This window comes from Brassica napus, chromosome A8 (assembly GCF_020379485.1).
Source record: "Brassica napus cultivar Da-Ae chromosome A8, Da-Ae, whole genome shotgun sequence".
NCBI classification, from domain to species: domain Eukaryota; kingdom Viridiplantae; phylum Streptophyta; class Magnoliopsida; order Brassicales; family Brassicaceae; genus Brassica; species Brassica napus.
In genome coordinates this window covers 22,885,382-22,908,398 of record NC_063441.1, presented here as the reverse complement: position 1 = coordinate 22,908,398, position 23,017 = coordinate 22,885,382, and the positions used below count along the sequence as shown (strand labels likewise).

Genomic DNA, 23,017 nt, shown 5'->3' with positions numbered 1-23,017 from the left:
TCTGATAGAAGAGATGATGCTGCGTCTTGAGAATGTGATAGCATATCCCCGTTTATTTCTAATTAAACAACCCAACGATACCCTTCTTTAAACACCGGCAAGCTTTGGAGGATAATTGTAGAGATTTGGTCAGCTTCTTCTAGCGTCCAATATATGGTTTTGCTTTTTTGTTGAAATATTTAGTTTTAAAGACTATAGCTAGTAAGGAAGCTGGATGTTTCATTAGTCTCTCCAAGCTTGCTTAGCTATATTATCATGACAAATCAAAGTGTTCATTTTGCATTACATGGCCCAACGCAAAAACAATCGTAGGCAGAGGCTAAAACATAAAGTAACATCTGCTGTTTCAAAGCACTGGAATCATGATGATGCGAAACTAAAACAGAGATGAACATTAATCAAATTCTAAGTTGCCACAAAGATCGTCGTTACAATATCGTAGATCACTTGGGATTTATTATAGCATTATTATTAAGTATCTGATTCACGCAAACTCATATGATCAGATAAAAACAAATTAACCGATTCTTATTTGCTCGAGGGTAGAGAAATAGATAAATAGTAAAGAAACAAAGATTCATTCAAAGCTTAGGACGGGGAGCAAGGTACTTAGTATGGCGACCTTGAGCAATCATCTTGCCATTCTTCTTCCTCCTCAGCTCAACACTCGCAACCGCAACAGCTTTACCCACACGCAGAGCCCTCGACTCAATCTCTATCTCTTCCTGTAATAAAAATCACTAATATGAATTTCTTTTCTTTCTCAACACAAAAAGTACGTAATAATTAATATGATATTCTTACGTCAAGGAAAGCAGCATCAAGGTATGAAACATTGATCTCCACTGACACTCCCTCCGACTGATCTGAATCTACGTTTGTGTAAATTGCAGCTGTCCCTATCAAATCCACCACTGTCGCCATTGCTCCTCCGTGTAAGAATTTTCCTGCGTTCTTTCCTCCACAAACCAAAATATTCCAAAATTAAATCGAAGAATAAGGTTTTTATAAAAAAAATTATAAAATAAATATTTTACCAGGAGATGAGGTTGGACTTTCATGGAGCATACGATTCGACCAGGTTCGATGAGATCTACTTTTATACCTTTCAGCACGAATCGTTCGATGAATCTGGATGGTAATTTCGCAACTTTTGATTCCTTGTCCTTACCGCCTTCATCGATTACTTCTCCCTCAAGATACCGTGTAACTGACCCTAGGTTCATGCTTTCTTTCCTTTTTTTTTCCCTTTCTCTCGTTGCTTTTCCAAGGATTATCGATAATGAGTGTTTTTATTTGATCAGCTTTTGAAGGATTGGCCACACGAAGAACTAGTCAAGTAGTTAGGCAAATATTAGACAAAAATTACAACAGAGACATTATACAATTAGACAAGATAATTAACCATATGTTATATACTTATATCAACTGAAGTTAACTATTGTAGTTCCATCTTTTATTACAAAAAGAGGTTAACTATAGTTATTTATATAAACTTACAAGAACATATTTGTTTATAGAAATGCGGAATCTATCTTTTATATAAAAGGAAAGGATTATTCATTTGAAACGTAGAGGAAGACAAAGACAACTCTTTTTACACAAATTGTATATTTCATGATTTCTTTTTTCTTTTAAATAAAATCATTACAAATCCCAAATACCTGAAAAAAAAACTATAATCCATCTTCATTTCCTCACAAGAGGCAGAGATTGATGCTGCACTCAGTGACCATTGGACGGCCTGAACTCAGTGTAGCCATTGATCCCTGAAGAAAAACTCTGATTCGTAGAGTCCAATCCAAAGTTGTATGTGTGATGGTATGATGCTGTGTCTTCCACGTTACTATTCCTCATAGCAAGTAAAGACAGGTCCATGTTTGCCATCTGCCACTGCGTCGGTATCAAACCTTCTGCATATGGTCCACGTGCCATGTAGTGGAATCCTTCATCTCCAAAACTCCTGGACCTGCCACTAGACAATAACTCACCTGAGATGCCTAAATCAGCACTGCCACCACCATGGTAAGAGTATTGACTGTTGAACAGCTGGGATTGTGAATTGAATATGCTTCCATTAAACACCGTGTTGCTGCAGTTTTCGTCTTCCAGCAGGTCGTTGATGATGTCGAGGTGAGGGAACTCGTCGGTCATCAAGCTTTGTGCTTGTTGTCGCGCTGTCTCGATATCAATGTGGTTCAGAGAAGTGTTGCTAGCCACGGCCGGTGTGTAACGGTTGTTCATTCCCATGTTTACAGAATTAAAACTCCTTGATCGAAAGGACCCATCCTGACCGAAAGGGAAGCTTGACGACTGATAAGCCGGTGTTTGTGTGTAAGATGCTGACGGCAATGTGGTTGGGACAACTCCATGAGAGCTTGGGTGGTGGTTGAAACTAGATGACGAACCAGGAGAGTTACCAACTATGGCGTGTTTATAGGATTGAGGAGTGTAAGATTGTTGGTTGCGTAGTGAAGAGTCAGGACCTAGACGACCAGCTGAGCTAACAGACCGAGGAAGGGATGTTGTTGGTTGAACCGAGGAGGAGACGATAACAGGGGCGGGTCGCATCGCAGGGATTATTGGAGCACTAAAAGGCCTTGTTACAATTGTTGTTGTTGCAGGTTGTTTTGGAGCAGAGATCTTTTGCATATCAGCTTTGAGACCACCAGCTTGCGACTGACTATCTGAAGATGCCGGCGACACCTGACTTGATGAAGGTGGTCCAGTAGCTGACATTACTTTCTTGTTTGGAACAGCGTCTGCGTTTGAAACGCTCCTTTTCTCCAGTTTTGTCTGAGTTAATGATGAAGGATTCTTAGCAGCAGTTCTTGGAGAAGAAAGCACAGCAGCGCTTTTCTTTTCAGGTCGATCCATGTGAACCGAGTTCACAACGACTTGAGCCACGTTGCGTTGCTGAAAAAGGAATTTGCATTAGTTCAATCAGTGAGAATCTCACTTCTATAAGTTCTGAACACTAAAAGTATGAGTGACCACCAACCTTCTCCACGGGTCTACGATTCCGAGAGCTCTCTAATTCCTGGATATGGGAGACAACAACCCAGTCAGATTCGGAAGAAGAATTCTGACTCTTTGGTTGATCATCATCTGGTTCAGTCACTAAACTGCGGGTATCAGATGTTATTTTTACTTGCTGGTTCTTACCTCTGCAAATCACAAAGGTGTCTTATCATTAGAAACCAAAACAGACAGAAGAAGCCAGGGAAGGTCAAAACAAACTTACTGGTTTGGCGACTTCTGGTTTCGGAAATTCAACATATTCCCTTTGTAAGAGCCGTTGGTAACACCTGACCGGATAGAATCGTTAGAACAAGTCGAGGAACTATCATCCATAGTAGACTGAGTCTTTCTTTCCGCAATTCCATTGGGTGTAGATATGGAAATGCTGCTCCCTTCTGATGGAGGAGGATGAATTTCCAAAGCATCGGCATCCCAATGAACAGAACTACTGTCCCCATCTTCTAAATCAGGGTGAAGAATGTCAGCCGAACCATCCACGGAGTCAGATATGTCGGACACTTCTTCAAGAGTATCAGTCTTTTCAGCTGAGGGTTGTGCTTTCTCTGTAACAGAATCATTTTCCTCCTCATCATGGTGGTTTTCCTCGAGATCCTTTCCATGTGTTGCTAATGTCACCTTTTCTTCCTTCTTTTTGTCCTTCCCTTTATTTTTGTTCCGTTTCTGCTTTGCCTATAAATGTCCAACAACCAAAGAAAGCTTTCATCAACATCCACCAAGCTGTATAGAACATTGCTGAAGGAGCAAAATAGTTTTTGGAACAGCAGATAATATCACACCTGTTTCTTCTTAGATTTCTTCTCTCTCTCTGCTGCTCCTCTTTTGGCTCTCTGTTCGGTTTCTGCTAACCACTCTTCCTCTTCCTCACGAATTAAGTCTTCCTGCCTTTTTAGCGCAATGGCTTCTTTATATGCAACCTCGATTTTGCTGCTGCAGTTGTCAGAGATATTGAAGTACGATACATAAGAACATAAAGCAAGAACACAATAGAACACCGTATAGAAACATAGTTATGGATTGTTACTTGAATATATGGGTAAGAACAAATATCTCCACAGCTCGTCTGCCCAACTCAGTTAGATGTCTCTCATCACGCTCAACGGCTTCATTGCTGACCTCTTCTCCATCATTGCCATCCTAGATTTGCATTGAAGAACAAAAACATTTATCTCAATACATGTAACTTTCTAGTGCACAATGCAAGAAGAGAAAAATGGACAGACGACAAAAACAAATATGAAAATAAATATGAAAGGAATGCAGATACAATCACGCATAACGAAATTTCTACCAAAAATATATATATACAACCCATGAAACCGACCTTTGTACGGTTTTGGGGGGCTTTATTTTCTTTTGGAGGCAACGGTTCTAGAGCAGCTCTCTCTAAGAGTAATAGCACATCATCAACTAATACGAACATATCTTTGTCCACACTAACAATCGGAGCTGGGCATTCCTTGGCATCTAACGATCTTGGCCTAGCTTTCTTGCTCTTAGATTGGCCTTCAAGAGCCTTCAACCCACTATACAAGGAATCCATCACCAAAGTGGATGTAACTTCCTTCTCTATGAAAAAGTGTTTTACAATTCCTTTTAGGATTACATCCATTTTCTCTCTAGACATCCGATGCCTAGAGTTTTGGTCCATCCCTAACCAGAAAACACCGAAGCTGCAACCAAGAATGATAATCGATTCCTTTTTAGGCAAAATTGCTCAACTTGAAAGAAAAAGATAACATAAGAAATATAACGTAAGGCAACAATACTCTACTAGATTGGTGTAAATCCTGGCCTTCAACAAGTGTGTGAACTAAGAAAATTTTCTAACATCCTCTTTAAGGGATTATCCGTCCCACCATCTCAAGTTCCTTGGCTACAATCACTTGTAAATCAGAGACAGTGGAGAGCCACAACCACGAAAATAAAAAAAATTATTTCTAAAACTAAGGCAAATTTATGTTGGACTCCAAACGCATGGTGGAAAACAAGAAAATTCTAAACATAGCAAGGAAAATTGCAACTGCACTATGATTACATTTTCGGAATCTAGAGAGCTACGGGAATAAGTTGCAATGTGAAATACCTCGTCCATTTTGCCTTGTCCTCTATCAACCTCCCAAGCTTGCTTCTTTTCTCTTCCACAAAACGTCGGCAACTTTGCTCTACGTTTGACAAATACACCCTAACAAGCTCTCTCCTATAACCGCAGTGAAGGCAGCGAAAAGGTCGGTCCACCCTTTCCCTGCAAGGACCAGTTACAGGAATATTATCCACAATACATAAATAAGTGAAAATATGAACTTGTGGAGCTGTAAGTGAATGGTAGCATGGAAAATTGGTCGTGGTAATCTTTTACTCAGGCTCTAACAACACACAGACAACTTTGTTTTACCTGATCACCTGAACTTGAGCTTCAATTGTAAGAGAGTCGGAATCATCTATGAACCCATCCTGTAACTTAGTTGACTCCATAAACTTTTTCCATCCCCAATCATGCTCCTTCTTCCAAAACCGGTGAAGCGTATCTGCAAGATGTGAGTTCAGTTGTCTGCATATTTAAACGGGGGCAGGCAAATCAAGACTCAAAAAGTCACCTGAAAATTTGGATTTCTTTGGATCTTTATTCACCACAGCTATGGTAAACTGAGCGAAATGACTCCAGCCTGTTCCAAAAAGACAGCATAAGAACCTACATGACAAGGTATCCAAAGAGAGAAAGGGGACCGTGCAGACCAGTGGACATAACTACTAACCTGGAAGAAGTTTATCATGGTTTGCAACACAGAGAAACAAGGAGAGATGATTGCAAACATCACATCCTTGTGGATAAATTAAAATGTACCTGAAAAGTTGAAGATAAAGGTAACAAAACAGAGCCTTAAAACCAGATCCCAACTTATTATTGTGAGACAAAATTTAAGAATGAGAAAGATTAAAATATGCTACGTACCATTTGTAGCCGCCAGCTTCAAAATAATTGCTACGGAGCTCCCTTTTCTTGATTTCTGAGAATTTCTCTATCTTCCATTTGTGTTTCCCAAATAACTGAGAGGGTTTAAGGCCTGCCAAAAAAAAGCAAAAAAAAAGTATAATAAAGCACAGAAATATCATAAATATACGAGAGGAAATAGCCGGTTTTTAGATGCCATAAAAACTTTTCGAAAAGAACAATTTAGAAATGAGAGCCAACTGCAAGGACTGCATCATTGAGTCACATCTGTCAAACCACTTTCAGTTTGTACAAAGTATGAAGAAATTCATCTTGAAGATACCCAAAACCAAGTCTTACAGAGTGTAAAACCAGATGATAATTCATGAAAAAAAAGATATTGCTGCAAAAAGACCTACCGTGGTCTTCATCATCATCGGTGTCCCAGTAAGAGAGGGATGTGGAAGGCGTCCCATTCTCAACCTGAGCAGAAGACCGCCACTTAGAGAGTGAGAGTGATTCTCCTGAGAGACTGTGGTGTCCATTAGAACTCGCCTCTACTGATCGCCCCACTCCAGAATCTTCATTAACAGTCTCTGTCATTCCCCAGTACAGATTTTTCTTCAAAGCTTCCTTCAAACTATAAAAAAAATTAAAAATGGAGCATATAAATTAATAAGACATAATTTTAGAAGTTATCAGTCTAATGAATAAGACTAGCTGACAAAAGCAAATGATTCATCTGCCTCTTGACTCTTTCCTAAGCTTACAACTGAATCATACTCTAACGATCTGACTCTCTCGAACTGTGCCAATTTAATCAACACAGCGAAGAAAGGTGAAAGTCTAAATCCGTAATTTCATTTCTCAGTGAGCCAACATCAGATAATAAACCCTAAATAAATTTCAATCTCGCAAAAATAAGATGGTTGCATCATCAGCTGGAAGAATTAGAGGAAGACCAATTGATTTCTCAATCAGCTACAATCTCCAATAGAAACCCGCGCCCAATTTCAATTAAACCTAATAAAAACCTAAGATGGAATCAACGATCGGGGAAAGCAAAAACGGCTCTCGGATTAGAGAGGAAACATAGACTACTATCTATCATCGCGAAATCAGAACAAAATATTGAAGGGGCTTAAACGGGTTAATCGTGTAGATCGAAGCGAACCTGTTGATGGTGGAGGAAAGAGCAGAGAGAGAGAGGTTTATTCGTTGAATGGCAGCAGCTCCCAATAGATTCTAGCGAGCGAGAGAACGAAAAAATGACGACGGAAGAAGAAAATGAATTAGAGAGATAAATAGCGAGATGTCGCACGAAACAGCTCCAGCAAATAAAAACCTTAAAAAATATTAAAATAAAATAAACCAGATTAGTAACTCTTAACTGTTTTGATTATAATGTTTTCCTGTTGCCGCACTCGTCCAATCGCATAATATTCCGAAAAATAAAATTACGTTAGTCTAATTGGATTTTGTTTTAAGAGGACAGTAAATAATATTTTTTTACAGTGAAATAATTCATCACTAGTTGATTTTTATTACATTTCTGCTCAGATTATAAAGATATGACAAAAGAAATATTTATGGTATGAGTTTCAGACAGCTTTTTAATAGGAAAAAGCTTAATCTTGGTTAGAGTCAAGATTATGAAGTTTTGAAAAATCCGGTGAGCTTACGTGGTCCGATCCAATTCCATGTTTAAAGATAGCTAATCTAAAATATCATTTATATATTAAATTGTGCACCAAAAAAATCATTAATATTACAAAGGAGTTAATAAGCTTTGTGATAAGTTGTTAATCTTAATCCGTTTTTGTTTTGTCTAATTAGTTTTCTTCCTTCAAATATCTAACGACACTGATGTGACAATTAACAGGAAGAGAAAAGAGGCAAAAACATCCTCCGACACATTCAACTTTTTAATTCTGTTATCTACCATACCAGGTAACAAGTCTGAACCATGCCTTTTGCCTACATAATAATAGGTTAAAACCTAGTTAATTTTTTTCAGGTTTATACAACCAAAACACGACACTGTTTTTACTTTTAACTTCTCTCTCTCTCTGATTTATTAACCTTTCACCTAAATCACCTCTCTTCTACTCTAACATGTCCCCCTTACTGACGCCAATGACCGTTACTAGTAGACGGAGGAGTCGATGTTTTAAAAGTTTCTCCCGAATATCCACCGCCTCGTGACACTATAGATCGCCGGAGCTGGAACCGGAACACAACAGAGAGGCTTTTCACCAAACCTAGACCATCCTCCACAACCAAAACGTTCCCTTGCATGAACTGTCACAAAACAAGGAATAGCCTATTAACATATTTTATAACATCAAAAAAAAACAAACAAACAAAAATGTCTAACCTTAGTGCTGCTGCTACTACTACTCTCTTCGCCTTCTGCAGCTACATCAAATCCAAACTTAACTTCAACGTATTCTTTGGAATAGCATTGTCGCCAAGCCGCTTCCTGGCTCTCTTTCACAACCTCTGAGCTTCCTCGTTCCGGCACAACCTTGAAACTCACATTCCCTTTGATCTTCCGGTTCATTACACCTCCTAGCATATGCAACACCACTTGTAACACCTTCCTAGCATCGCCCACGACGCAATCAGGCAACGCTCTATCAACATCCGTCGTGAAACCAAACCCGTTCCCCAAACACAAACACCTCGCCAAGCATGCCGTTTCCTTCACAACCGAACGCAAACTAAAACAATGGGTCCCACTAGCTACATCCCCAGCATTGTTCACAAGGTGTAACAGCAGCTCGCTGGTTCTCCCCATAGCATCAACGATAACCTTCTGCGTCTCGGGTAACGACACCCCGTCCTGCGTTATCAAAGGAAGCAGCTCGAGGATAGACCTCACGGGACGCCTCATCGCATCTCCCATCATCTCCTCGAACGCAGCTTTGGCTTGGTTAGCTCTCATCGCGTTCTCCCTCGCCACCTGAAGCGCCCTGTTCTGCTCCGCGAGCTTCTCTCTCATGAGCTGAGACTCCTCGAGGATCACCGCGTGAGAGATCGCGACCGCCACTTGATCAGCCACAACCTTGACGATCTCCAGCTCCTGGTAACTCCAGCTCCGCCTCAGAGGAAGCACACAGACCAAGATCGCGTAGCACATGTGGATAGCCTCAGGGGTCCCGCCTTTGAAGTTGCAAACACGAAGCATCGGGACTCTGATCCCGACCGTCTGGCCTGTCTTGCCTCGGGTAGTAACCGAGGCAAGCGCAGAGCCAGCACTCAGCATATTCACCTCCACACTTCTCTTAATCCTCACAACATCAGACTCAGTGATCGGTATCGAAAACCCACCAGGCCCACCACTAGGCCCACCACCAGGCCCACGACCCACATTCTCACCGTTCAACTCGTGCGTTAGATTCATCTCCGTCTTGATCTCATTAGGGATCCAAACCGCGCAGTTCTTGAGCCCCAGAGTCTTCGACAGCTCCACAAGCGTCGTGTAGAGTATCGTGTGCCTATCCAAAGACGTCCTTATCTTCGTCGTGAGCATACGCACGTGCAGACTAGTCTCGGTCTGCTTCATTATAAGCCCAACCTCACGGTTAAGTTCTCTCGTCTTCTTACTCAACATAAACTCACGAACCTTAGCTTTAAGAAGTAACGGTAAGAGAGTGACAAGCGAGATGGCAGTGAGGAAAGAGACGATCGCAGTCAGCATCTTGAAGACGGTGGCGGCAGTCATGACCCAAGGGTAGTGGGGCCCGTAGGTGAAGCCGGAGAGCAAATGGGACATGCCGCAGAGGACGATGAAGGCTATGAACTCGCAGACGACCCAGATGTAAGGGGAAGAGACGTTGGTGCGGCTCACGAAGTAGAGAAGCTCGATGGGGATGGAGAAGTAGGCGACGGCGATTAGAAAGTCGCCGACTTTTTGAGATTCGAGGATTCCTTCGTAGCTGAAGTAGCTGTCTTCGTCGTCGCAGTTGCATATCGACAATCCACCGTCGTTTTCATCGCCGGCGACGACGGAGCTGATCAAGAAGAAGAAGAAGAAGAGCAAAAGGCCGTGAACTAACAATGTCTTTAGCATCGTTACTCTCTTCCTGAGATAAATATACATAAAAAAGGTGAGATTTTTAATTTAATTTGCGTCAAAGGTTGAAACTTTCAAAGACGTTTAACTATGAACATGGTGAAAAAATCAAAATCAGACAAAAGTAGAACACTTGTTCGAGGTAAGTAAAAGTTAATTGAAAAATTATATATAACCATTACAAAGTACCAACCAGTTTTCTTTTACTTTCTCACCAACCAGTTTTTTTTTTTTTACTTTCACCCAAAAAAAAATGAAATTATGAACAAGAACAATAATTAACAACAGAGCCAGAATCAGATGAGACACAGCGACAATTCTCTAAATTTGATCTTGCATTTCAGAAACTGTTACCTGCAACTACCAGTAGTCAGCCAAATTAATCTCTTTTACCCGGAGAATGTAAATCGTCACGAAGAAAAAGCTTATCTCTTGTGGGTTTCTTTGATTCTATCCTTCCCTCTATCTCACAAAACTCATGAGAAGGTAGAGAGCGAGAGAGAGAGAGATGTGTGTGAGAGTAAATTATGGGAGAGGAAGAGGACTCTGCAGCGAGAAAATTGTGAGAGAGGAATTGAGGGGGAGACTGAAGAAAGAAATGGGTGGGGCCCATAAAAGGGTGCATGAAGAGAACATAGACGTTTTTCGTTTGGAACACAACACGAGCACGACATCTTGACCTACGTGGACTCTTACCCAAAACCATTTAATTATTGGATTCTTTTCTTTTTTAATATGAAAGTTAATGACTGTAAAATAAAGTGTACTGTACACATTTCAGAACATCAACTGATTTTGAATGACAAATGACAAATGTCTGGACACAATAATTATATTGTTTTATATGAAGTTATATTAATACAGCTGAACTTGCTTGAAAGATATTAAAATATCAAATTTAATATTTTTTTTGATTAAAATTGGATGTATTTTGCAATATGAAGGTTTTACAAAGTTGTTTTTTTTTTATGTTATAAGAATATTACTTTATTATTAAATTTTATATTTTTGGAGTTTCACTTTTGGGCATGAATCTGGAGTATTTTCTGTTTCCATTTGTCATAATATTTTGTAGATAAATATTAATTACATGACTTGGAAAAAGTTTAACTTGAAACAAAAAAATTGCATTCAACAATCATAACTACTACTCTACTAGACTGTGAAATACAGTCCTAGGCAAACAAAAATTGAACTATATGCTTCTAGTCTTCTAGTGTTTCAAAAAAAAAATGCTTCTAGTCTTCTAATTACTCATTAACTGAATCTAAAATTATAAATGGCACTACTTGTGGTTGGCATAAGTTAGATTATTCGACTGATTTAATATACGTCGTAGTAGATGATTAAAAACTGAATAAAAACTACTTGTTTATTTTTATATAGTTTCGTTTCTAACACGACATGTTTGCCTGCTATATTGACCTACTTACATGAATTTGTTTTTTTTTTCCTTTTTGTAGACATGATTTAGTTAAACACTCAATCTATGTGTTTCTATTCATAACATACCGAATCAATTCTTATCTGGGCCTACCTCTACTTAACTCTTACCACAAAAAGAGTGTTGAGTGCAAGAGCATCTTATTGGATCCAAAATCACCTAGAAAGTACCATAGTATTAAATTCTCATGGCAAATTTTCCATTTTGTAGGATTTATTTGTGAGATCAACTACTATATGATTAACCACACTAATAAATGAAGGAAAAGTTTTTTATCCATGTATGCACATGCAAGTATATATGTATTTCTATTGGCCTGGTAAATATTAGTACAAGCAACGTATAACCATCCAACAGTAACGGACTGATAGTTGAAGTGTTTGGACGGAATCTTAGCATCATCCTCTGAACAATGAAAGGATTGTCGACAAATGGAATCAAGAAAACAAAAGCACCAGTGGTCTAGTGGTAGAATAGTACCCTGCCACGGTTCAGACCCGGGTTTGATTCCCGGCTGGTGCATGTTTTTTGTTGCCTTTTTTTAAAAAACTTTTATCTTAAGGTACTAATAATGAATGGAACGTGTCGGGTAAAGAACACGTGCTGATTCTCTTCCTTTCTGTCCATTTCCTCCTTGTTCAGGCAAAACAAATATCTTGCTTTTCAAAAATGACAGGTAAGAATGCATGCATCATTATTTAGAAAGGAGAGAAAAGAATGTAGGCATCCATGAATCTTTGATACTTAAGGTAAATGTACATAATTTTTTAAAAAAAATTGAATGAGAGGCAAAATCATTTTTGGAACAAAAACAAATCTGCAAGACCACACATAATAAGCTTTGGCAGGTATTTTTAGAATAGAAGCCAAGTGTAGGTAGTATACTGATAAAAAATTGAGGAAAACTCTTTAGATCCCAAAGTAAAATATAGGAAACACAAAATGTGGCTAACTCTAGAATCCCACAGTAAAAAAAGAAGCAAAAATTGTAGGGAAGAGACATGAATGTAGTAGAGCTTGAAGACATCAGAAGCCTGATACACATGCGTAGAAGAAAATAGAAGAACTCTAAGCAGCTTTAGGCTTGGGTGTCCTCTTCTTCAGGTTCCTCTTGGCGGAGGAGGAGGAGGTCGTCGTCGAATTCTTCATTCCGATAAAAAATAGTAGTGCCCCAAGAAGCGCAACGCTCTGCCATATAAAACAATTAACAATCCAAAAGAATGAGAAGATGCCATTAAGGAACATTTTTTATTCAGAGTAAGCAAGAACCCATCTCATGGCAAAGTACAAACTTGCAAGAACTCGGTGAACAGAAGAGAGAACTCGCGGTCCTGAGGTCCATAGTTGTAGAAATCGTATAAGATGGGGCTAACAACCACCAAGTAGACAGCCTAAAGAATCAAATAATTGGAAATTCAAAGGTCAAGACAACAACTAAGCTTCGAGTATTTATTTATAAACAAAACTGAGAAAGTACTAACCAGAAGATAGGCACCAAAGATGTTGCCAACAACAAAGAGTAAGCCTCCAAGTCCTTTCAGACCAACAATTGCCCATACCACATGTTTCACCTTTTTTAAAAATAATTCATTCATTCTCCAATTTACAGACCAAACATTAATATAGACAGCATAACGACATAATATCAAAGCAATACCTCAATGTCGGGCAATGCAACTCCTAATCTGGAAGAGAGATGCGCTTTGGCCAGATGAAGCTTTGGAGCTAACTCTTTAGCTGCTGGACCACCGTCTGATCCAAAGTCATTGAACCTAATAAGACGTACCAAAACAATTCGACAAGACTTAATTGTGAGTCCCTCTCTAAAGATCAAAGTACCAAACTTTTACATTGATTAGATAAGATATCAAAGCAACATCGGTTAAGAGATTCAAAGGATCAATCGTTATGAGGAAAGAGATCTGGATCCAACAAATAATGGGAAAAAGGAAAAAAAAGTACTCAAATTCAAACTAGATTCATCAGCTAGGAAGTGCCCTAGATCTACCCTAGATGCGGTTATACCAAATCAAACAGATTTTGAGAAAGGTTCTCAATCAAATCGGATCTCGCAATATAGAAGTACGTCGGAGAGAATTCAAAATTAAAGAAGAACTCACATTTGCCAAGCGGAGAGGATGAATAGAGAAGCGAAGAGAACTCTTCCGAGAAACGAGAAGAAACCCATTTTTTCTCTCTATCTCAAGGGTGTCGCAGCAGAGGTCTCGTTTGTCGTCGGAGACAGGAACAATCTTTCTCGGTGGAAGCTATAATGTTCGGTTCCTCTGCTTCCATTTGTACATATAACGAGTTCGGTTTGGTTCTAGTTCCGGTTTGACATAAACCAAACCGAACTAGTTAAACTAGTAATAAACCAGAACGTATGTGATTGTGATCAACTGATTGATTTATAATTTAAAACCTTAAATAATCTAAACCAAAAAATATTTTCTTGACAACGAACAAAATTTTTTTTTTATGTAACCATTTTTTGGGGTTCAAATTAGATACAATTACATCTAATGTATTAATTTAGAATCATAATTTTATCTACCATAAAAAAATCTATGTTAGATCACTAACTAGAAATTTAACTAAATATCCTAAATTTATTCATATATGATATTTTTCTAACAAAAATAAATAAATCTTAACAATAAGATTTCATGTGTTGAATGCAATTATTGTTTTTTAATCATATTCAATCTAGGCCATATTTTATAGTAGAAACAAAACACAAAACAAAAATATCTATACTATTAAAAGGGAATCACTCCTAAAAAATCTACTTAAACAAGGTTGTTGGACCATTTCATTAGACTTAACTATTTATTTGGTTTTAACTTATATTTCTCTAACTATATAAATACTTTACATAATTTAAATGAATTCATTTATTATTTTCTCATAATCTATTATATAATTGCTCTAACAATATATGATAGATTATTCAAATGTGATCATTACCACATATAATTCTATTAATAGTATAAACTTTTAATGGTTTAGTTATGTTTAATAGGTATATAATTTGTATTTTAAAATTGTAAGTACTCATTTGGTCCTTACTTTGGTTTATATTTTTTCTATGCTCGATTATTTATGAAATTCAGCTTAATTTTGAGTTTTTTTCTCAGTTTGGTACGGTTCAGTGTACTCGGGTAAATGTACTCAAACCTATACATTATCTCTTATATAAGAAAAATTTATTTAATTTTGAAAATAAACCCGCGCTTTCTAAGCGCGGGTCAAAATCTAGTAATACATTAAATGAAATATATTTTCAAAATATTTTATTAGCTAATTTAATTTAGTCACATAAAATATTTCAAGAATACAAACCTTTTAAATATAAAATTAAAAAAATTATAATAATTCATATAAAACTAATGTTTAAAAGTAAATTATTAATATGATGTTACACTTTTAAATAAATAAATAAAATAACTGGTGAATATGATTAGTAATATTTCATAAAAATAAATTTCAATATATATAAAATTTACAAAAAAAATTCAAAATTGTCTAACTATTAGCTTGTGATACAATCAGGTTATTTCTTAGAGCATGATTATTGGTGGTCCTTGCTCTTGGGTCCTTAATACACATATATTTGTATGTATCTATTATATATGCGTATATAATTGCGGGCTAAGGACTTTACGGAAACCCAAACCGAAACTTACCAATACCCTTCAACTACTACGAGGATACGATTCTTCTCTAGATATACTTGGCTTTTTAACGTGTGGTACAATGCAACCCATTTATTACTTAGTTTACGTTACGTTCTAGTTCATTAAGTTCTTTACTACTTCGATTTTCTTGTGTTCTAGTTAACCTTTTGTCAAAACGTTTCTGTAAGCTCAAATTTTAGTGGGTTTTGGTGTTACAAAATCAACCTGTCTGCGTCATCATACTAAACGAACCCTGACGTATAAGAACATTACTGCATTATGAGGATTCCTTTAATACTCTTCTGGAACCTGGTTGTCAATGTTTGTATTATTACATCAGCTTGACTAAGAGGAAGAAACATGCTGACATCAGTTACAACTCCATCAACAAAAACGGACAACGTCATCAAGGATCATTGTCGGTCCCACACACCAAAAGACCAAGAGAGTATTATATTAACGATAACTTACTGACCACAAGAAGGAAAACACACAGAAACCACTTGAATACTCGGTAGTCATCTCAAGATCCAGATTAGGATAACGTTCTTGCCCTCCTGTGTACGAAGCAGCCTTCGCGAGAGAATCTTGAAATAGGTTAAAGAACAAACATATGGAGACCAAAGACTTCGACACGTACAGCGAGCGCAAAGCTTTCGACGAAACAAAAGAAGGCGTGAAAGGCCTCGTCGATGCTCACATCACCGAGATTCCTCGTATATTCCGCGTCCCCGAAGGCACCTTATCCGACAAGAAACCTTCTGTTTCCGCCTCGGATCCCACCATCCCTATCATCGACTTTGCGGACGTCCACGTCTCGCGTGAGCATATCGTTGAGAAGATCAAAGACGCTGCGGGGAACTGGGGTTTTTTCCAGGTGATCAACCACGGTGTTCCTTTAACCGTTCTTGCAGAGATTCAAGAAGGAGTTCGAAGGTTCTTTGAGCAAGATCTAGAGGTTAAGAAATCTTACTTCACTCGTGACGCCGCCAAGAGATTTGTCTATAATAGTAACTTTGATCTGTATAGCTCTTCTTTATGTGTTGGCTGGAGAGATAGCTTCGCTTGTTACATGGCTCCTGATCCTCCTAACCCTGAAGAGCTCCCTGTGGTTTGCAGGTACAAATGCAACTTTCTTTTCTCTTTTTAGAATATTTCGGGCCGAATCCTGTAATCCTCCAGTCTTAAAACTACAACATGTAATATTAGTATGTACCAGCAGTCATTCTAACTGGGGACCTCTAACACCAGTGTCAGGTTTTTTCAAGTTGCCTTCTGTTTTTTCTTAAAAGGTGGTAAAACTGATTTTTTTACCGGAAACTCAAATATTGTAAATAATATCTCGCAACAGAAATCAAATACAAATGTCTACTACACACTTTTTTACCACTAGGCCAACAGCTCCTTGGTTCAACTTTACTTTTTCACACAAAGCGTTGAGTGATTGTAATATATAACATCATTCTATATATTGATTCAGGGATGCTATGATCGAACACACGAAGCATATGACAAGCTTAGGTGTTCTGCTCTTTGAACTCTTGTCGGAAGCTCTTGGTCTTAGCTCTGATAAGCTTAAGAGCATGGATTGTATGAAGGGTTTCCTTATGATATGCCATTACTACCCTCCCTGTCCTCAACCTGACTTAACCATCGGCACAAATAACCATTCAGACAACTCTTTCCTTACGATTCTTCTTCAAGACCAAGTCGGTGGCCTTCAGATTCATCATCAAGACCATTGGGTCGATGTCACGCCTATTCCCGGGGCTCTTGTTATCAACATAGGAGATTTCTTGCAGGTAAAGGCTCATTGATCCATTCTTTTTTTCTTATTATTTTGTTATTTATAACAAACAGTGTCTGCTTTTGTTGAGAATCTGAGAGACGATGTCTTTGATATGCAGCTTATAACCAACGACAACTTCATAAGCGCAGAGCATAGGGTGCTTTCCAACAGAAATGAAACGAGGATTTCAGTAGCGAGCTTTTTCAGCACGAGTATGCTTCCAAATGCAACTGTTTATGGACCAATCAAAGAGCTTCTCTCTGAAGAAAACCCTCCAAAATACAGAGAGTTTACTTTAGAAGAGTATACAAAAGGATACTTTAAGAAGGGCCTTGATGGAACATCTTATCTGTCCAATTTCAAGTTATGACAAAGAATAATACAAAACCTCTGGTTCGTTGTAACGTGTAAGATATATTTGTGTATTTCATGCATATGTTGTGTCAGTCCTTGTCACATTGTCACTTCTCTAAACTATTTGAACCAAAAAGAACAAAGATGAGCGTTGGATAGGATCTAAAGCTTCATTGTTTGACCCTTCAAAGTTAGACGATATTGTCTTAGTCTTGTCAAAGTGTTACTTAGCCAAACCAAACAGATAGAAAAAATGTTATGTTGTTACAGTCATTTAATTATCTTGATTAATTTAGTGATTGGTTTTAGTGTAGAGGTATGTTATGAGAAACACTGAGTTTCTAGCTCCTTCTGCTTGAGGTTTTCTTTTTTTACAGTACTTTCTACAATATGTGTCAAGCCTTTGACCTTGACCTTGTAGAAGACGTGAAGCTTATGCAAAGTGTTTTAGGACTTCGTTACTTGACATTTTGTAACATAGCTAGTTTGGATTTTATGTTCTCATGGGATCTTAATAAGAGCCTTATCTTGGGGAGGCTAGACTTTACTAGTGGACAACTGCTTACTCAAAGATATATATGAAACACAAACTAGACTGTTACACTCGCAAGTGTTTATTATTTTCATTTTTTATAACTTAAAATTCGACAGATGTAATCCCTTTGTGTACTTTTTCATCATGATATCTCTTTGTAAGGGGTTTCTTCAGAGAGAAGCTCCTTAAGCTGTGGAATTTCGATTCGTCGGATAGCAGAAAAAGCACGCTACTGATATCCTCGGTCCAACTCTGTTCGCAAGCACCCTATGGTTCACACTTGTGAACTTGTTGTTAGTCATCATCTTCACAAACCAAACAAAACGTGAGACATAAACTCAATGCATCTCTTACCAAAACCTTTGATCTATGTTATCAGGTCTCTTAGAGTATCTATTATCGAGTAAAATATAGAAAAAAAATAGTGTTGCATTGGAGATGGTTTTATATGTTTAGACTATTAGTTTAAAGTTAAATGAACTAGCCTGCAAGAAATCTCCGACGCTGACGACAAGAGCCCCAGGAATAGGCGTTACATCGACCCAACAGTCTTGATGAAGAACTTGAAGACCACCGACTTGATCTTGAAGAAGAATAGTGATGAAAGTGTTGTCGGTATGTTTCCTTGTGCCCAAAGTTAGGTCAGGTTGTGGGCAAGGAGGGTAATAATGGCAGATCATTTGCAAACCCTTTGTGCAGTCCATCCTCTTAAGTGTCTCAGAACTCACACCAAGAGCTTCTGAGACAAGTTCAACGATCAAACCACCTAACTTCTTCACATGGTCCGAGTAATATAATCATAGCATCCCTGCAAGCCACTGGGAGATCCTCAGGGTTTGGAAGATCAGGAGCCATGTAACAAGCAAAGCTGTCTCTCCAGTTACCAACAGATAAATCTTCGCGTTCGAAACTGTTGAAGTAATTAAATGTTTTGGTGTAATCTCGCGAGAAGTAAGATTTTTTTTACCTCAGTATCTTCCTCGTGAAACCTAATAACTCTATCTTTGATCTCTTCAAGAACAGTTAAAGGAACACCATGATTGATCACCTGGAACATTCCCCACTTCTCTGCAGCGTCTTTGATCTTCTCTACGATACCTTCACGTGATAGTGCATCAGCGTGGACGCCTGCGAAGTCGATGATAGGGACTGAGAAGTCTGAGGCAGAGACAAACGGTTTCTTGTTATCCAAGCCATCTTTTGTTTCATCATCATTTGAGTTTTTGGCCATTTTTTGTATTTGTTTTATATGTTTTCGTCTCACAAAGGCTGCATATATATAGAAGAGACAATAAGAAGATAGGAAGAGGAAGAGACCAAGCAAAAGAAGAGACAAGATTTAGAGTTCACTTTTCACCTTCTTTTACGTTATAACGGTTCAAGTTCAGTTCATGTTTCTTATTGTATACACACAACAATTACAAAAACATTTATAGAAATATCTTTATTCATTAGTAGTATCCATACATCTATCAGCAAATATAAAACAAGCTTATTCCATCTTGTTCATAGGAGCATCATCACAAGGAGCAAAGAGTCAAGAGACACACATTCTTACTTCTACATGTTAGGTTTTATAGTAATTATTATAACAGAGAGAATAACATTAAAGCTTTATTTTGATCATTTTCTAACCATTTTTCCCCAAACTTGTAGCAATCTGATCAGAAGAATCTTGAATACCTTCCAAGTTCTTCCCTTCTGACACCAGGGAGCAAGAATGAGAAACCATGAACACACTCCTAACACTCGAAGAAGAAGAAGACTCAGCAGTAGAAAACAAACCCCTTTCTTCTTCTTCTCTAATAACTTCATTGAATCCTCTAAGTTTCTTCATTTCTCTCTCTTCCTCTTCTTCTTCTTCAGCGGGCTTCACTCTCTTTGACCCACTGTAACGAACATCCGATGGTACTTGCTGGTCATTAGAAGACGGGCAAAGACCATGTTCTTTAACGGTATTAGCAGCCTCTAAGGCCTCGAAGCTATCAGCTACAATCTCATCAGGCGCTGCTCCGATCATGATCTGTGCTTCACGAGTTCTTGATATGGCTTTGGTTAGCAGCTCACGAGCTGTGTCGATGTCTACAATGGGTTTGGCGTAGTTAGTTCCGAGTTCCACACCAGAGGCTTTGAGTATTGTTAATGGAGCGTCCCATGGATGATGGATCCATTCAGTTGGTAACCTCGCGAGCTCGGGTAGCCATTGCCTTATGTACTCTCCTTCCGGGTCATACTTTGCGCCTTGTATCTAAAAACCAAACCAGACATACATATTTTCTGAGACTTCTCAATGAGACAAACATACAATTGGTCCTGAGCATACTAAACCAGAACCGAACCGAAAACTGAGACTGAAACCGGACAGAAAATTACAAAAAACCGAACGGTTCTTATTTTTCTAAACCAGAAAAACATAAATCGAACCGGAACTGAAAAGTTAATTTTTTAATTTTAATATATAATATATAAAATAGCTGTCAAAAATATATATAATATATAAAATATAATTTATACACCCGAAGTTTTTTGGTTTTTTCCGGATTTAACTCGGGTTTTTGGGGTTTTCGGTTTTTATGGAGCTTTAAACTCGAACCAAACCCAAACTATTTTTAATTCGGTTCTATTTCAGGTTTTATAAAAATATAGAAACCGGCCTGAACCTGACATTACCCAAACCGATCCGAAAAATGTTCAGTTCCTGAACATCCAACCCGAATAACCAGAAAACCGATACCCAAACCAAAAACCCAAATGCCCAGCACTACGTACAATAACAACAAGTAGTCATGCATCTTAAACTCTTTAAGTAAAAGATAAGTTTTGTAAGTTTACCGCGGGATTGTCCAAGCGATCAAGCTCGTGGCCATCAGGCAAGCTCCCGGAGATATACTGCCATCCTATGATGTCACACTCCAAATCAGCATCCAAAAGAGTATCCCAAAAATACTTCATCCCCCACTTCCACGGAAGAAGAAGAAACTTCACAGCGAAGCTCGAAACAATCACTCTTATCCTGTTATGCATCCATCCAGTAGCCCAAAGCTCTCTCATCCCAGCATCCACCAACGGATACCCAGTCCTCCCTTGTCTCCACGCCTTGAACTTCTCAACATCAGCATCCCAAGGGAAGAAACGGAGATGACTCAGCAAAGACTGCTCGTGAGTGAAAGGGAAGTTGAAACATATGTAACGAGAGTAGTCTCTTAGACCGATCCCTCTGAGGAAAAGAACAGCACTTTCTTCTCCTTGGCCGTTCTTGTCTCTCGCCCATATGATTTGTTTCATCCTGGCGCATTGGAACACGCGCCTGACGCTTATTTCCCCGAAGTGGAGATAGGGAGAGAGCAGCGAGGTTGAGTTGCCAACGACTTTCTTGCTGTTCTTTGCGTAGTCTATGAGCTGCTTCTCGATGAACTCGGTTAGTATCTTATCAGCATTGCTCCACCCTGGAGACCAAGCTCTAGTTAGCAACGCGTTGCTCGGCTTCTCTGCCTCGTTTTCTAGTCCTAGCTCTTCGAGTGAACACGCCCAAACCGTTTCAGCTGCTAACACAAAGAAGAAAACACCTTTTTTTACAACTGTTGTGTCCTTAAAATTGAAAATGTTTAGATGCTCTTTACCTGCAGTGAGAGGAATCAAGCGCCAAGGAGGAGGAAGCACAACGGATTCAACAGACATGTCTAAACATTTCTTCCAGTAAGAGTTAAAATTAGTAAAAGGTTTTCCCTTTTCACAGTAAATCTCCCACGGCTCATACAACAGATCACCATTGTAGCTTTGCACAGCGATCCCACGTTCCACAAGCTTCTCCTTCACGGTATGGTCCCGAACCAGCGAAACAGGATCTACAACCAAGGAAAAGGTCACTTCATATCAACCTCAGCTGTGTACACTAACAAGAGATAGAGAGTAGTTACCATAGAGGTGATTAAAGACGACTTTAGTAGCACCGGTTGCTCGAACACAGTCCAAGATAGCTGAAACGGTGTTATGAGTTTTGATTAAAGTGAGCTCAGATCCAAGAGCTTTCAAGGATTGAGTCAAGTGAGCAAGTGATTGTTTCATCCACCATCTAGAAGCCCTTCCTGGATAAAACTGTCCTTCTTCTTCAGGACACCAGATGAAAACAGGGAAAACGGATCCTTCGTGAGCAGCTGCTGCTAATGCAGGGTTATCCTCAATCCTTAGGTCCCTTCTGAACCAAACTATAGTCTTTTTGTTTGTCGACATGCTTATGACCAGAGAGATCAAGACCACAAAATCAGCTAAAACTCCACTCTCTGTCCAAAAAAAAGTAAAATATCTGTGATCTTTAAAACGCTTTACTCCCAGAAAAGCAACGTACTTTCAATTCAAAGATCAATATTTACTAAATTAAAAATCAAGTCTTTTCTCTAACAGGTGAAAGCATATTCAAGAAGTAGATGTTTGAATAAAACTTTTTTACCAGAACTTAAAGTAGATCTTTGAGCAAGCTTGGGAACTTGAGGAGAAAGATCTTCGAGGAGCTTCAGAGTTGTGAAGTGTGGTTTTGATGACCGACCTCTTCTTCCTATTTTGGGTATGAAAGTTAAAGACTTTGAGATCTAAATGGAAGACGAGAACATTACCATGATGACAGTGTATGTATGCAATAATGCGCATAAAATATTCATTACAAGACAAAAAGTAGCCAACTTTATCCACAACTAGTGGCGTTCGAATTTAATTGGGTTTTTTTTTACCCATCTCATTTTTCATTTGCTCTTCCAAGATTTTCATGGGGATCATCATCAACGAACGAACTTTTTGGTATAAGTAGATATTTTACAAGGAATCGAATTTTTTCCGTAAAAAAAAAATAGAATGGGCCTTAAAGTTCAGTGAATGATCTATCTTCTCTTACGTTGTCTAACGTTGGGTGGTTCATGAACATGATTCTGGTCATGCCCACTTTTGGTAGAAATCCACTGAATATTACTATAAAGGCCTTAAAGATAAGAACTTGATTCTCATTTCCAACCGGAGTCTAATCAAGATCCACTGCTTTTTTTAAAAACTTTACAAAAAGGTAAAGATAAACATTAAATTCTCTTATTTGGTGCACACAGAAAAACTTTGAATTCTCTTAAAACTTTGAATATTTGTATTCCATTACTTTATACGACTCGAATCCTAGTTTAGTGGACC

At 38.4% G+C, this 23,017-nt stretch overlaps 6 protein-coding genes and 1 pseudogene across 9 annotated transcripts; 1 reads left to right on the top strand and 6 right to left on the bottom strand.

Annotated features, from left to right (window-relative positions):
* Positions 1-366: 366 nt before the first annotated feature.
* On the bottom strand, positions 367-1,297 carry LOC106424287 (acyl-coenzyme A thioesterase 13). Its single transcript, XM_013865034.3, has 3 exons — positions 1,038-1,297; positions 805-954; positions 367-725 (listed from the first exon to the last, which is right to left on the bottom strand). Exons 1-3 carry the CDS (start codon positions 1,224-1,226, stop codon positions 582-584), a joined length of 483 nt encoding a protein of 160 aa, XP_013720488.2. The 5' UTR covers positions 1,227-1,297; the 3' UTR covers positions 367-581.
* A 226-nt stretch (positions 1,298-1,523) lies between these two features.
* Positions 1,524-7,312, bottom strand: LOC111200410 (TNF receptor-associated factor homolog 1b). Of its 2 annotated transcripts, none has more exons than XM_022691516.2 (13): positions 7,146-7,312; positions 6,391-6,599; positions 5,993-6,104; positions 5,796-5,884; positions 5,637-5,705; positions 5,435-5,567; positions 5,126-5,284; positions 4,364-4,712; positions 4,064-4,176; positions 3,819-3,969; positions 3,245-3,711; positions 3,002-3,167; positions 1,524-2,916 (listed from the first exon to the last, which is right to left on the bottom strand). In XM_022691516.2, the coding sequence occupies exons 2-13, from the start codon at positions 6,572-6,574 to the stop codon at positions 1,726-1,728; spliced, it is 3,183 nt and encodes a 1,060-aa protein (XP_022547237.2). In that variant the 5' UTR covers positions 6,575-6,599; positions 7,146-7,312; the 3' UTR covers positions 1,524-1,725. The 2 variants fall into 2 exon arrangements, with proteins under 2 accessions (XP_022547237.2, XP_048594315.1); XM_048738358.1 differs by having other exon boundaries at positions 6,391-6,611; positions 7,146-7,306.
* A 514-nt stretch (positions 7,313-7,826) lies between these two features.
* LOC111200411 (ethylene response sensor 2) lies at positions 7,827-10,658 on the bottom strand. Its single transcript, XM_022691518.2, has 3 exons — positions 10,404-10,658; positions 8,349-10,059; positions 7,827-8,272 (listed from the first exon to the last, which is right to left on the bottom strand). The coding sequence occupies exons 2-3, from the start codon at positions 10,044-10,046 to the stop codon at positions 8,096-8,098; spliced, it is 1,875 nt and encodes a 624-aa protein (XP_022547239.2). The 5' UTR covers positions 10,047-10,059; positions 10,404-10,658; the 3' UTR covers positions 7,827-8,095.
* Positions 10,659-12,388: 1,730 nt separating this feature from the next.
* On the bottom strand, positions 12,389-13,781 carry LOC111200412. The gene is made up of 5 exons (XM_022691520.2): positions 13,614-13,781; positions 13,151-13,265; positions 12,975-13,064; positions 12,786-12,884; positions 12,389-12,681 (listed from the first exon to the last, which is right to left on the bottom strand). Exons 1-5 carry the CDS (start codon positions 13,679-13,681, stop codon positions 12,562-12,564), a joined length of 492 nt encoding a protein of 163 aa, XP_022547241.2. The 5' UTR covers positions 13,682-13,781; the 3' UTR covers positions 12,389-12,561.
* Positions 13,782-15,635: 1,854 nt separating this feature from the next.
* LOC111200413 (1-aminocyclopropane-1-carboxylate oxidase homolog 6-like) lies at positions 15,636-17,495 on the top strand. The gene is made up of 3 exons (XM_022691521.2): positions 15,636-16,289; positions 16,651-16,972; positions 17,078-17,495. The coding sequence occupies exons 1-3, from the start codon at positions 15,784-15,786 to the stop codon at positions 17,327-17,329; spliced, it is 1,080 nt and encodes a 359-aa protein (XP_022547242.2). The 5' UTR covers positions 15,636-15,783; the 3' UTR covers positions 17,330-17,495.
* Positions 17,496-17,625: 130 nt separating this feature from the next.
* Positions 17,626-19,079, bottom strand: LOC111200649 (annotated as a pseudogene).
* A 198-nt stretch (positions 19,080-19,277) lies between these two features.
* Positions 19,278-22,607, bottom strand: LOC111197715 (cryptochrome-2). 3 transcript variants are annotated; one of them, XM_022691523.2, is made up of 5 exons: positions 22,296-22,607; positions 21,766-22,128; positions 21,469-21,693; positions 20,681-21,393; positions 19,278-20,096 (listed from the first exon to the last, which is right to left on the bottom strand). In XM_022691523.2, exons 2-5 carry the CDS (start codon positions 22,076-22,078, stop codon positions 19,479-19,481), a joined length of 1,869 nt encoding a protein of 622 aa, XP_022547244.2. In that variant the 5' UTR covers positions 22,079-22,128; positions 22,296-22,607; the 3' UTR covers positions 19,278-19,478. The 3 variants fall into 3 exon arrangements, with proteins under 3 accessions (XP_022547244.2, XP_022547245.2, XP_022547243.2); XM_022691524.2 differs by having other exon boundaries at positions 20,681-21,390; positions 22,296-22,581; XM_022691522.2 differs by having other exon boundaries at positions 20,681-21,693; positions 22,296-22,586.
* Positions 22,608-23,017: the final 410 nt, after the last annotated feature.

Coding starts and splice junctions, on each gene's coding strand:
- LOC106424287 (XM_013865034.3), bottom strand. CDS start 1,226: ATGAACCTAGGGTCAGTTACACGGTATCTTGAGGGAGAAGTAATCGAT. Junction 955..1,037: donor AAGTCCAACCTCATCTCCTG/GTAAAATATTTA, acceptor TGTGGAGGAAAG/AACGCAGGAAAATTCTTACA. Junction 726..804: donor TTGATGCTGCTTTCCTTGAC/GTAAGAATATCA, acceptor TTTTTATTACAG/GAAGAGATAGAGATTGAGTC.
- LOC111200410 (XM_022691516.2), bottom strand. CDS start 6,574: ATGACAGAGACTGTTAATGAAGATTCTGGAGTGGGGCGATCAGTAGAG. Junction 4,713..5,125: donor GACAAGGCAAAATGGACGAG/GTATTTCACATT, acceptor TCTTGGTTGCAG/CTTCGGTGTTTTCTGGTTAG. Junction 3,168..3,244: donor AACCAGAAGTCGCCAAACCA/GTAAGTTTGTTT, acceptor TGTGATTTGCAG/AGGTAAGAACCAGCAAGTAA.
- LOC111200411 (XM_022691518.2), bottom strand. CDS start 10,046: ATGCTAAAGACATTGTTAGTTCACGGCCTTTTGCTCTTCTTCTTCTTC. Junction 8,273..8,348: donor GTAGTAGCAGCAGCACTAAG/GTTAGACATTTT, acceptor GTTTTGTGACAG/TTCATGCAAGGGAACGTTTT.
- LOC111200412 (XM_022691520.2), bottom strand. CDS start 13,681: ATGGGTTTCTTCTCGTTTCTCGGAAGAGTTCTCTTCGCTTCTCTATTC. Junction 13,266..13,613: donor ATCCTCTCCGCTTGGCAAAT/GTGAGTTCTTCT, acceptor ACGTCTTATTAG/GTTCAATGACTTTGGATCAG. Junction 13,065..13,150: donor TTGCATTGCCCGACATTGAG/GTATTGCTTTGA, acceptor TTTTTAAAAAAG/GTGAAACATGTGGTATGGGC.
- LOC111200413 (XM_022691521.2), top strand. CDS start 15,784: ATGGAGACCAAAGACTTCGACACGTACAGCGAGCGCAAAGCTTTCGAC. Junction 16,290..16,650: donor GAGCTCCCTGTGGTTTGCAG/GTACAAATGCAA, acceptor ATATTGATTCAG/GGATGCTATGATCGAACACA. Junction 16,973..17,077: donor ACATAGGAGATTTCTTGCAG/GTAAAGGCTCAT, acceptor TTTGATATGCAG/CTTATAACCAACGACAACTT.
- LOC111197715 (XM_022691522.2), bottom strand. CDS start 22,078: ATGTCGACAAACAAAAAGACTATAGTTTGGTTCAGAAGGGACCTAAGG. Junction 21,694..21,765: donor CGTCTTTAATCACCTCTATG/GTAACTACTCTC, acceptor CCTTGGTTGTAG/ATCCTGTTTCGCTGGTTCGG. Junction 20,097..20,680: donor ATCGCTTGGACAATCCCGCG/GTAAACTTACAA, acceptor TTTGGTTTTTAG/ATACAAGGCGCAAAGTATGA.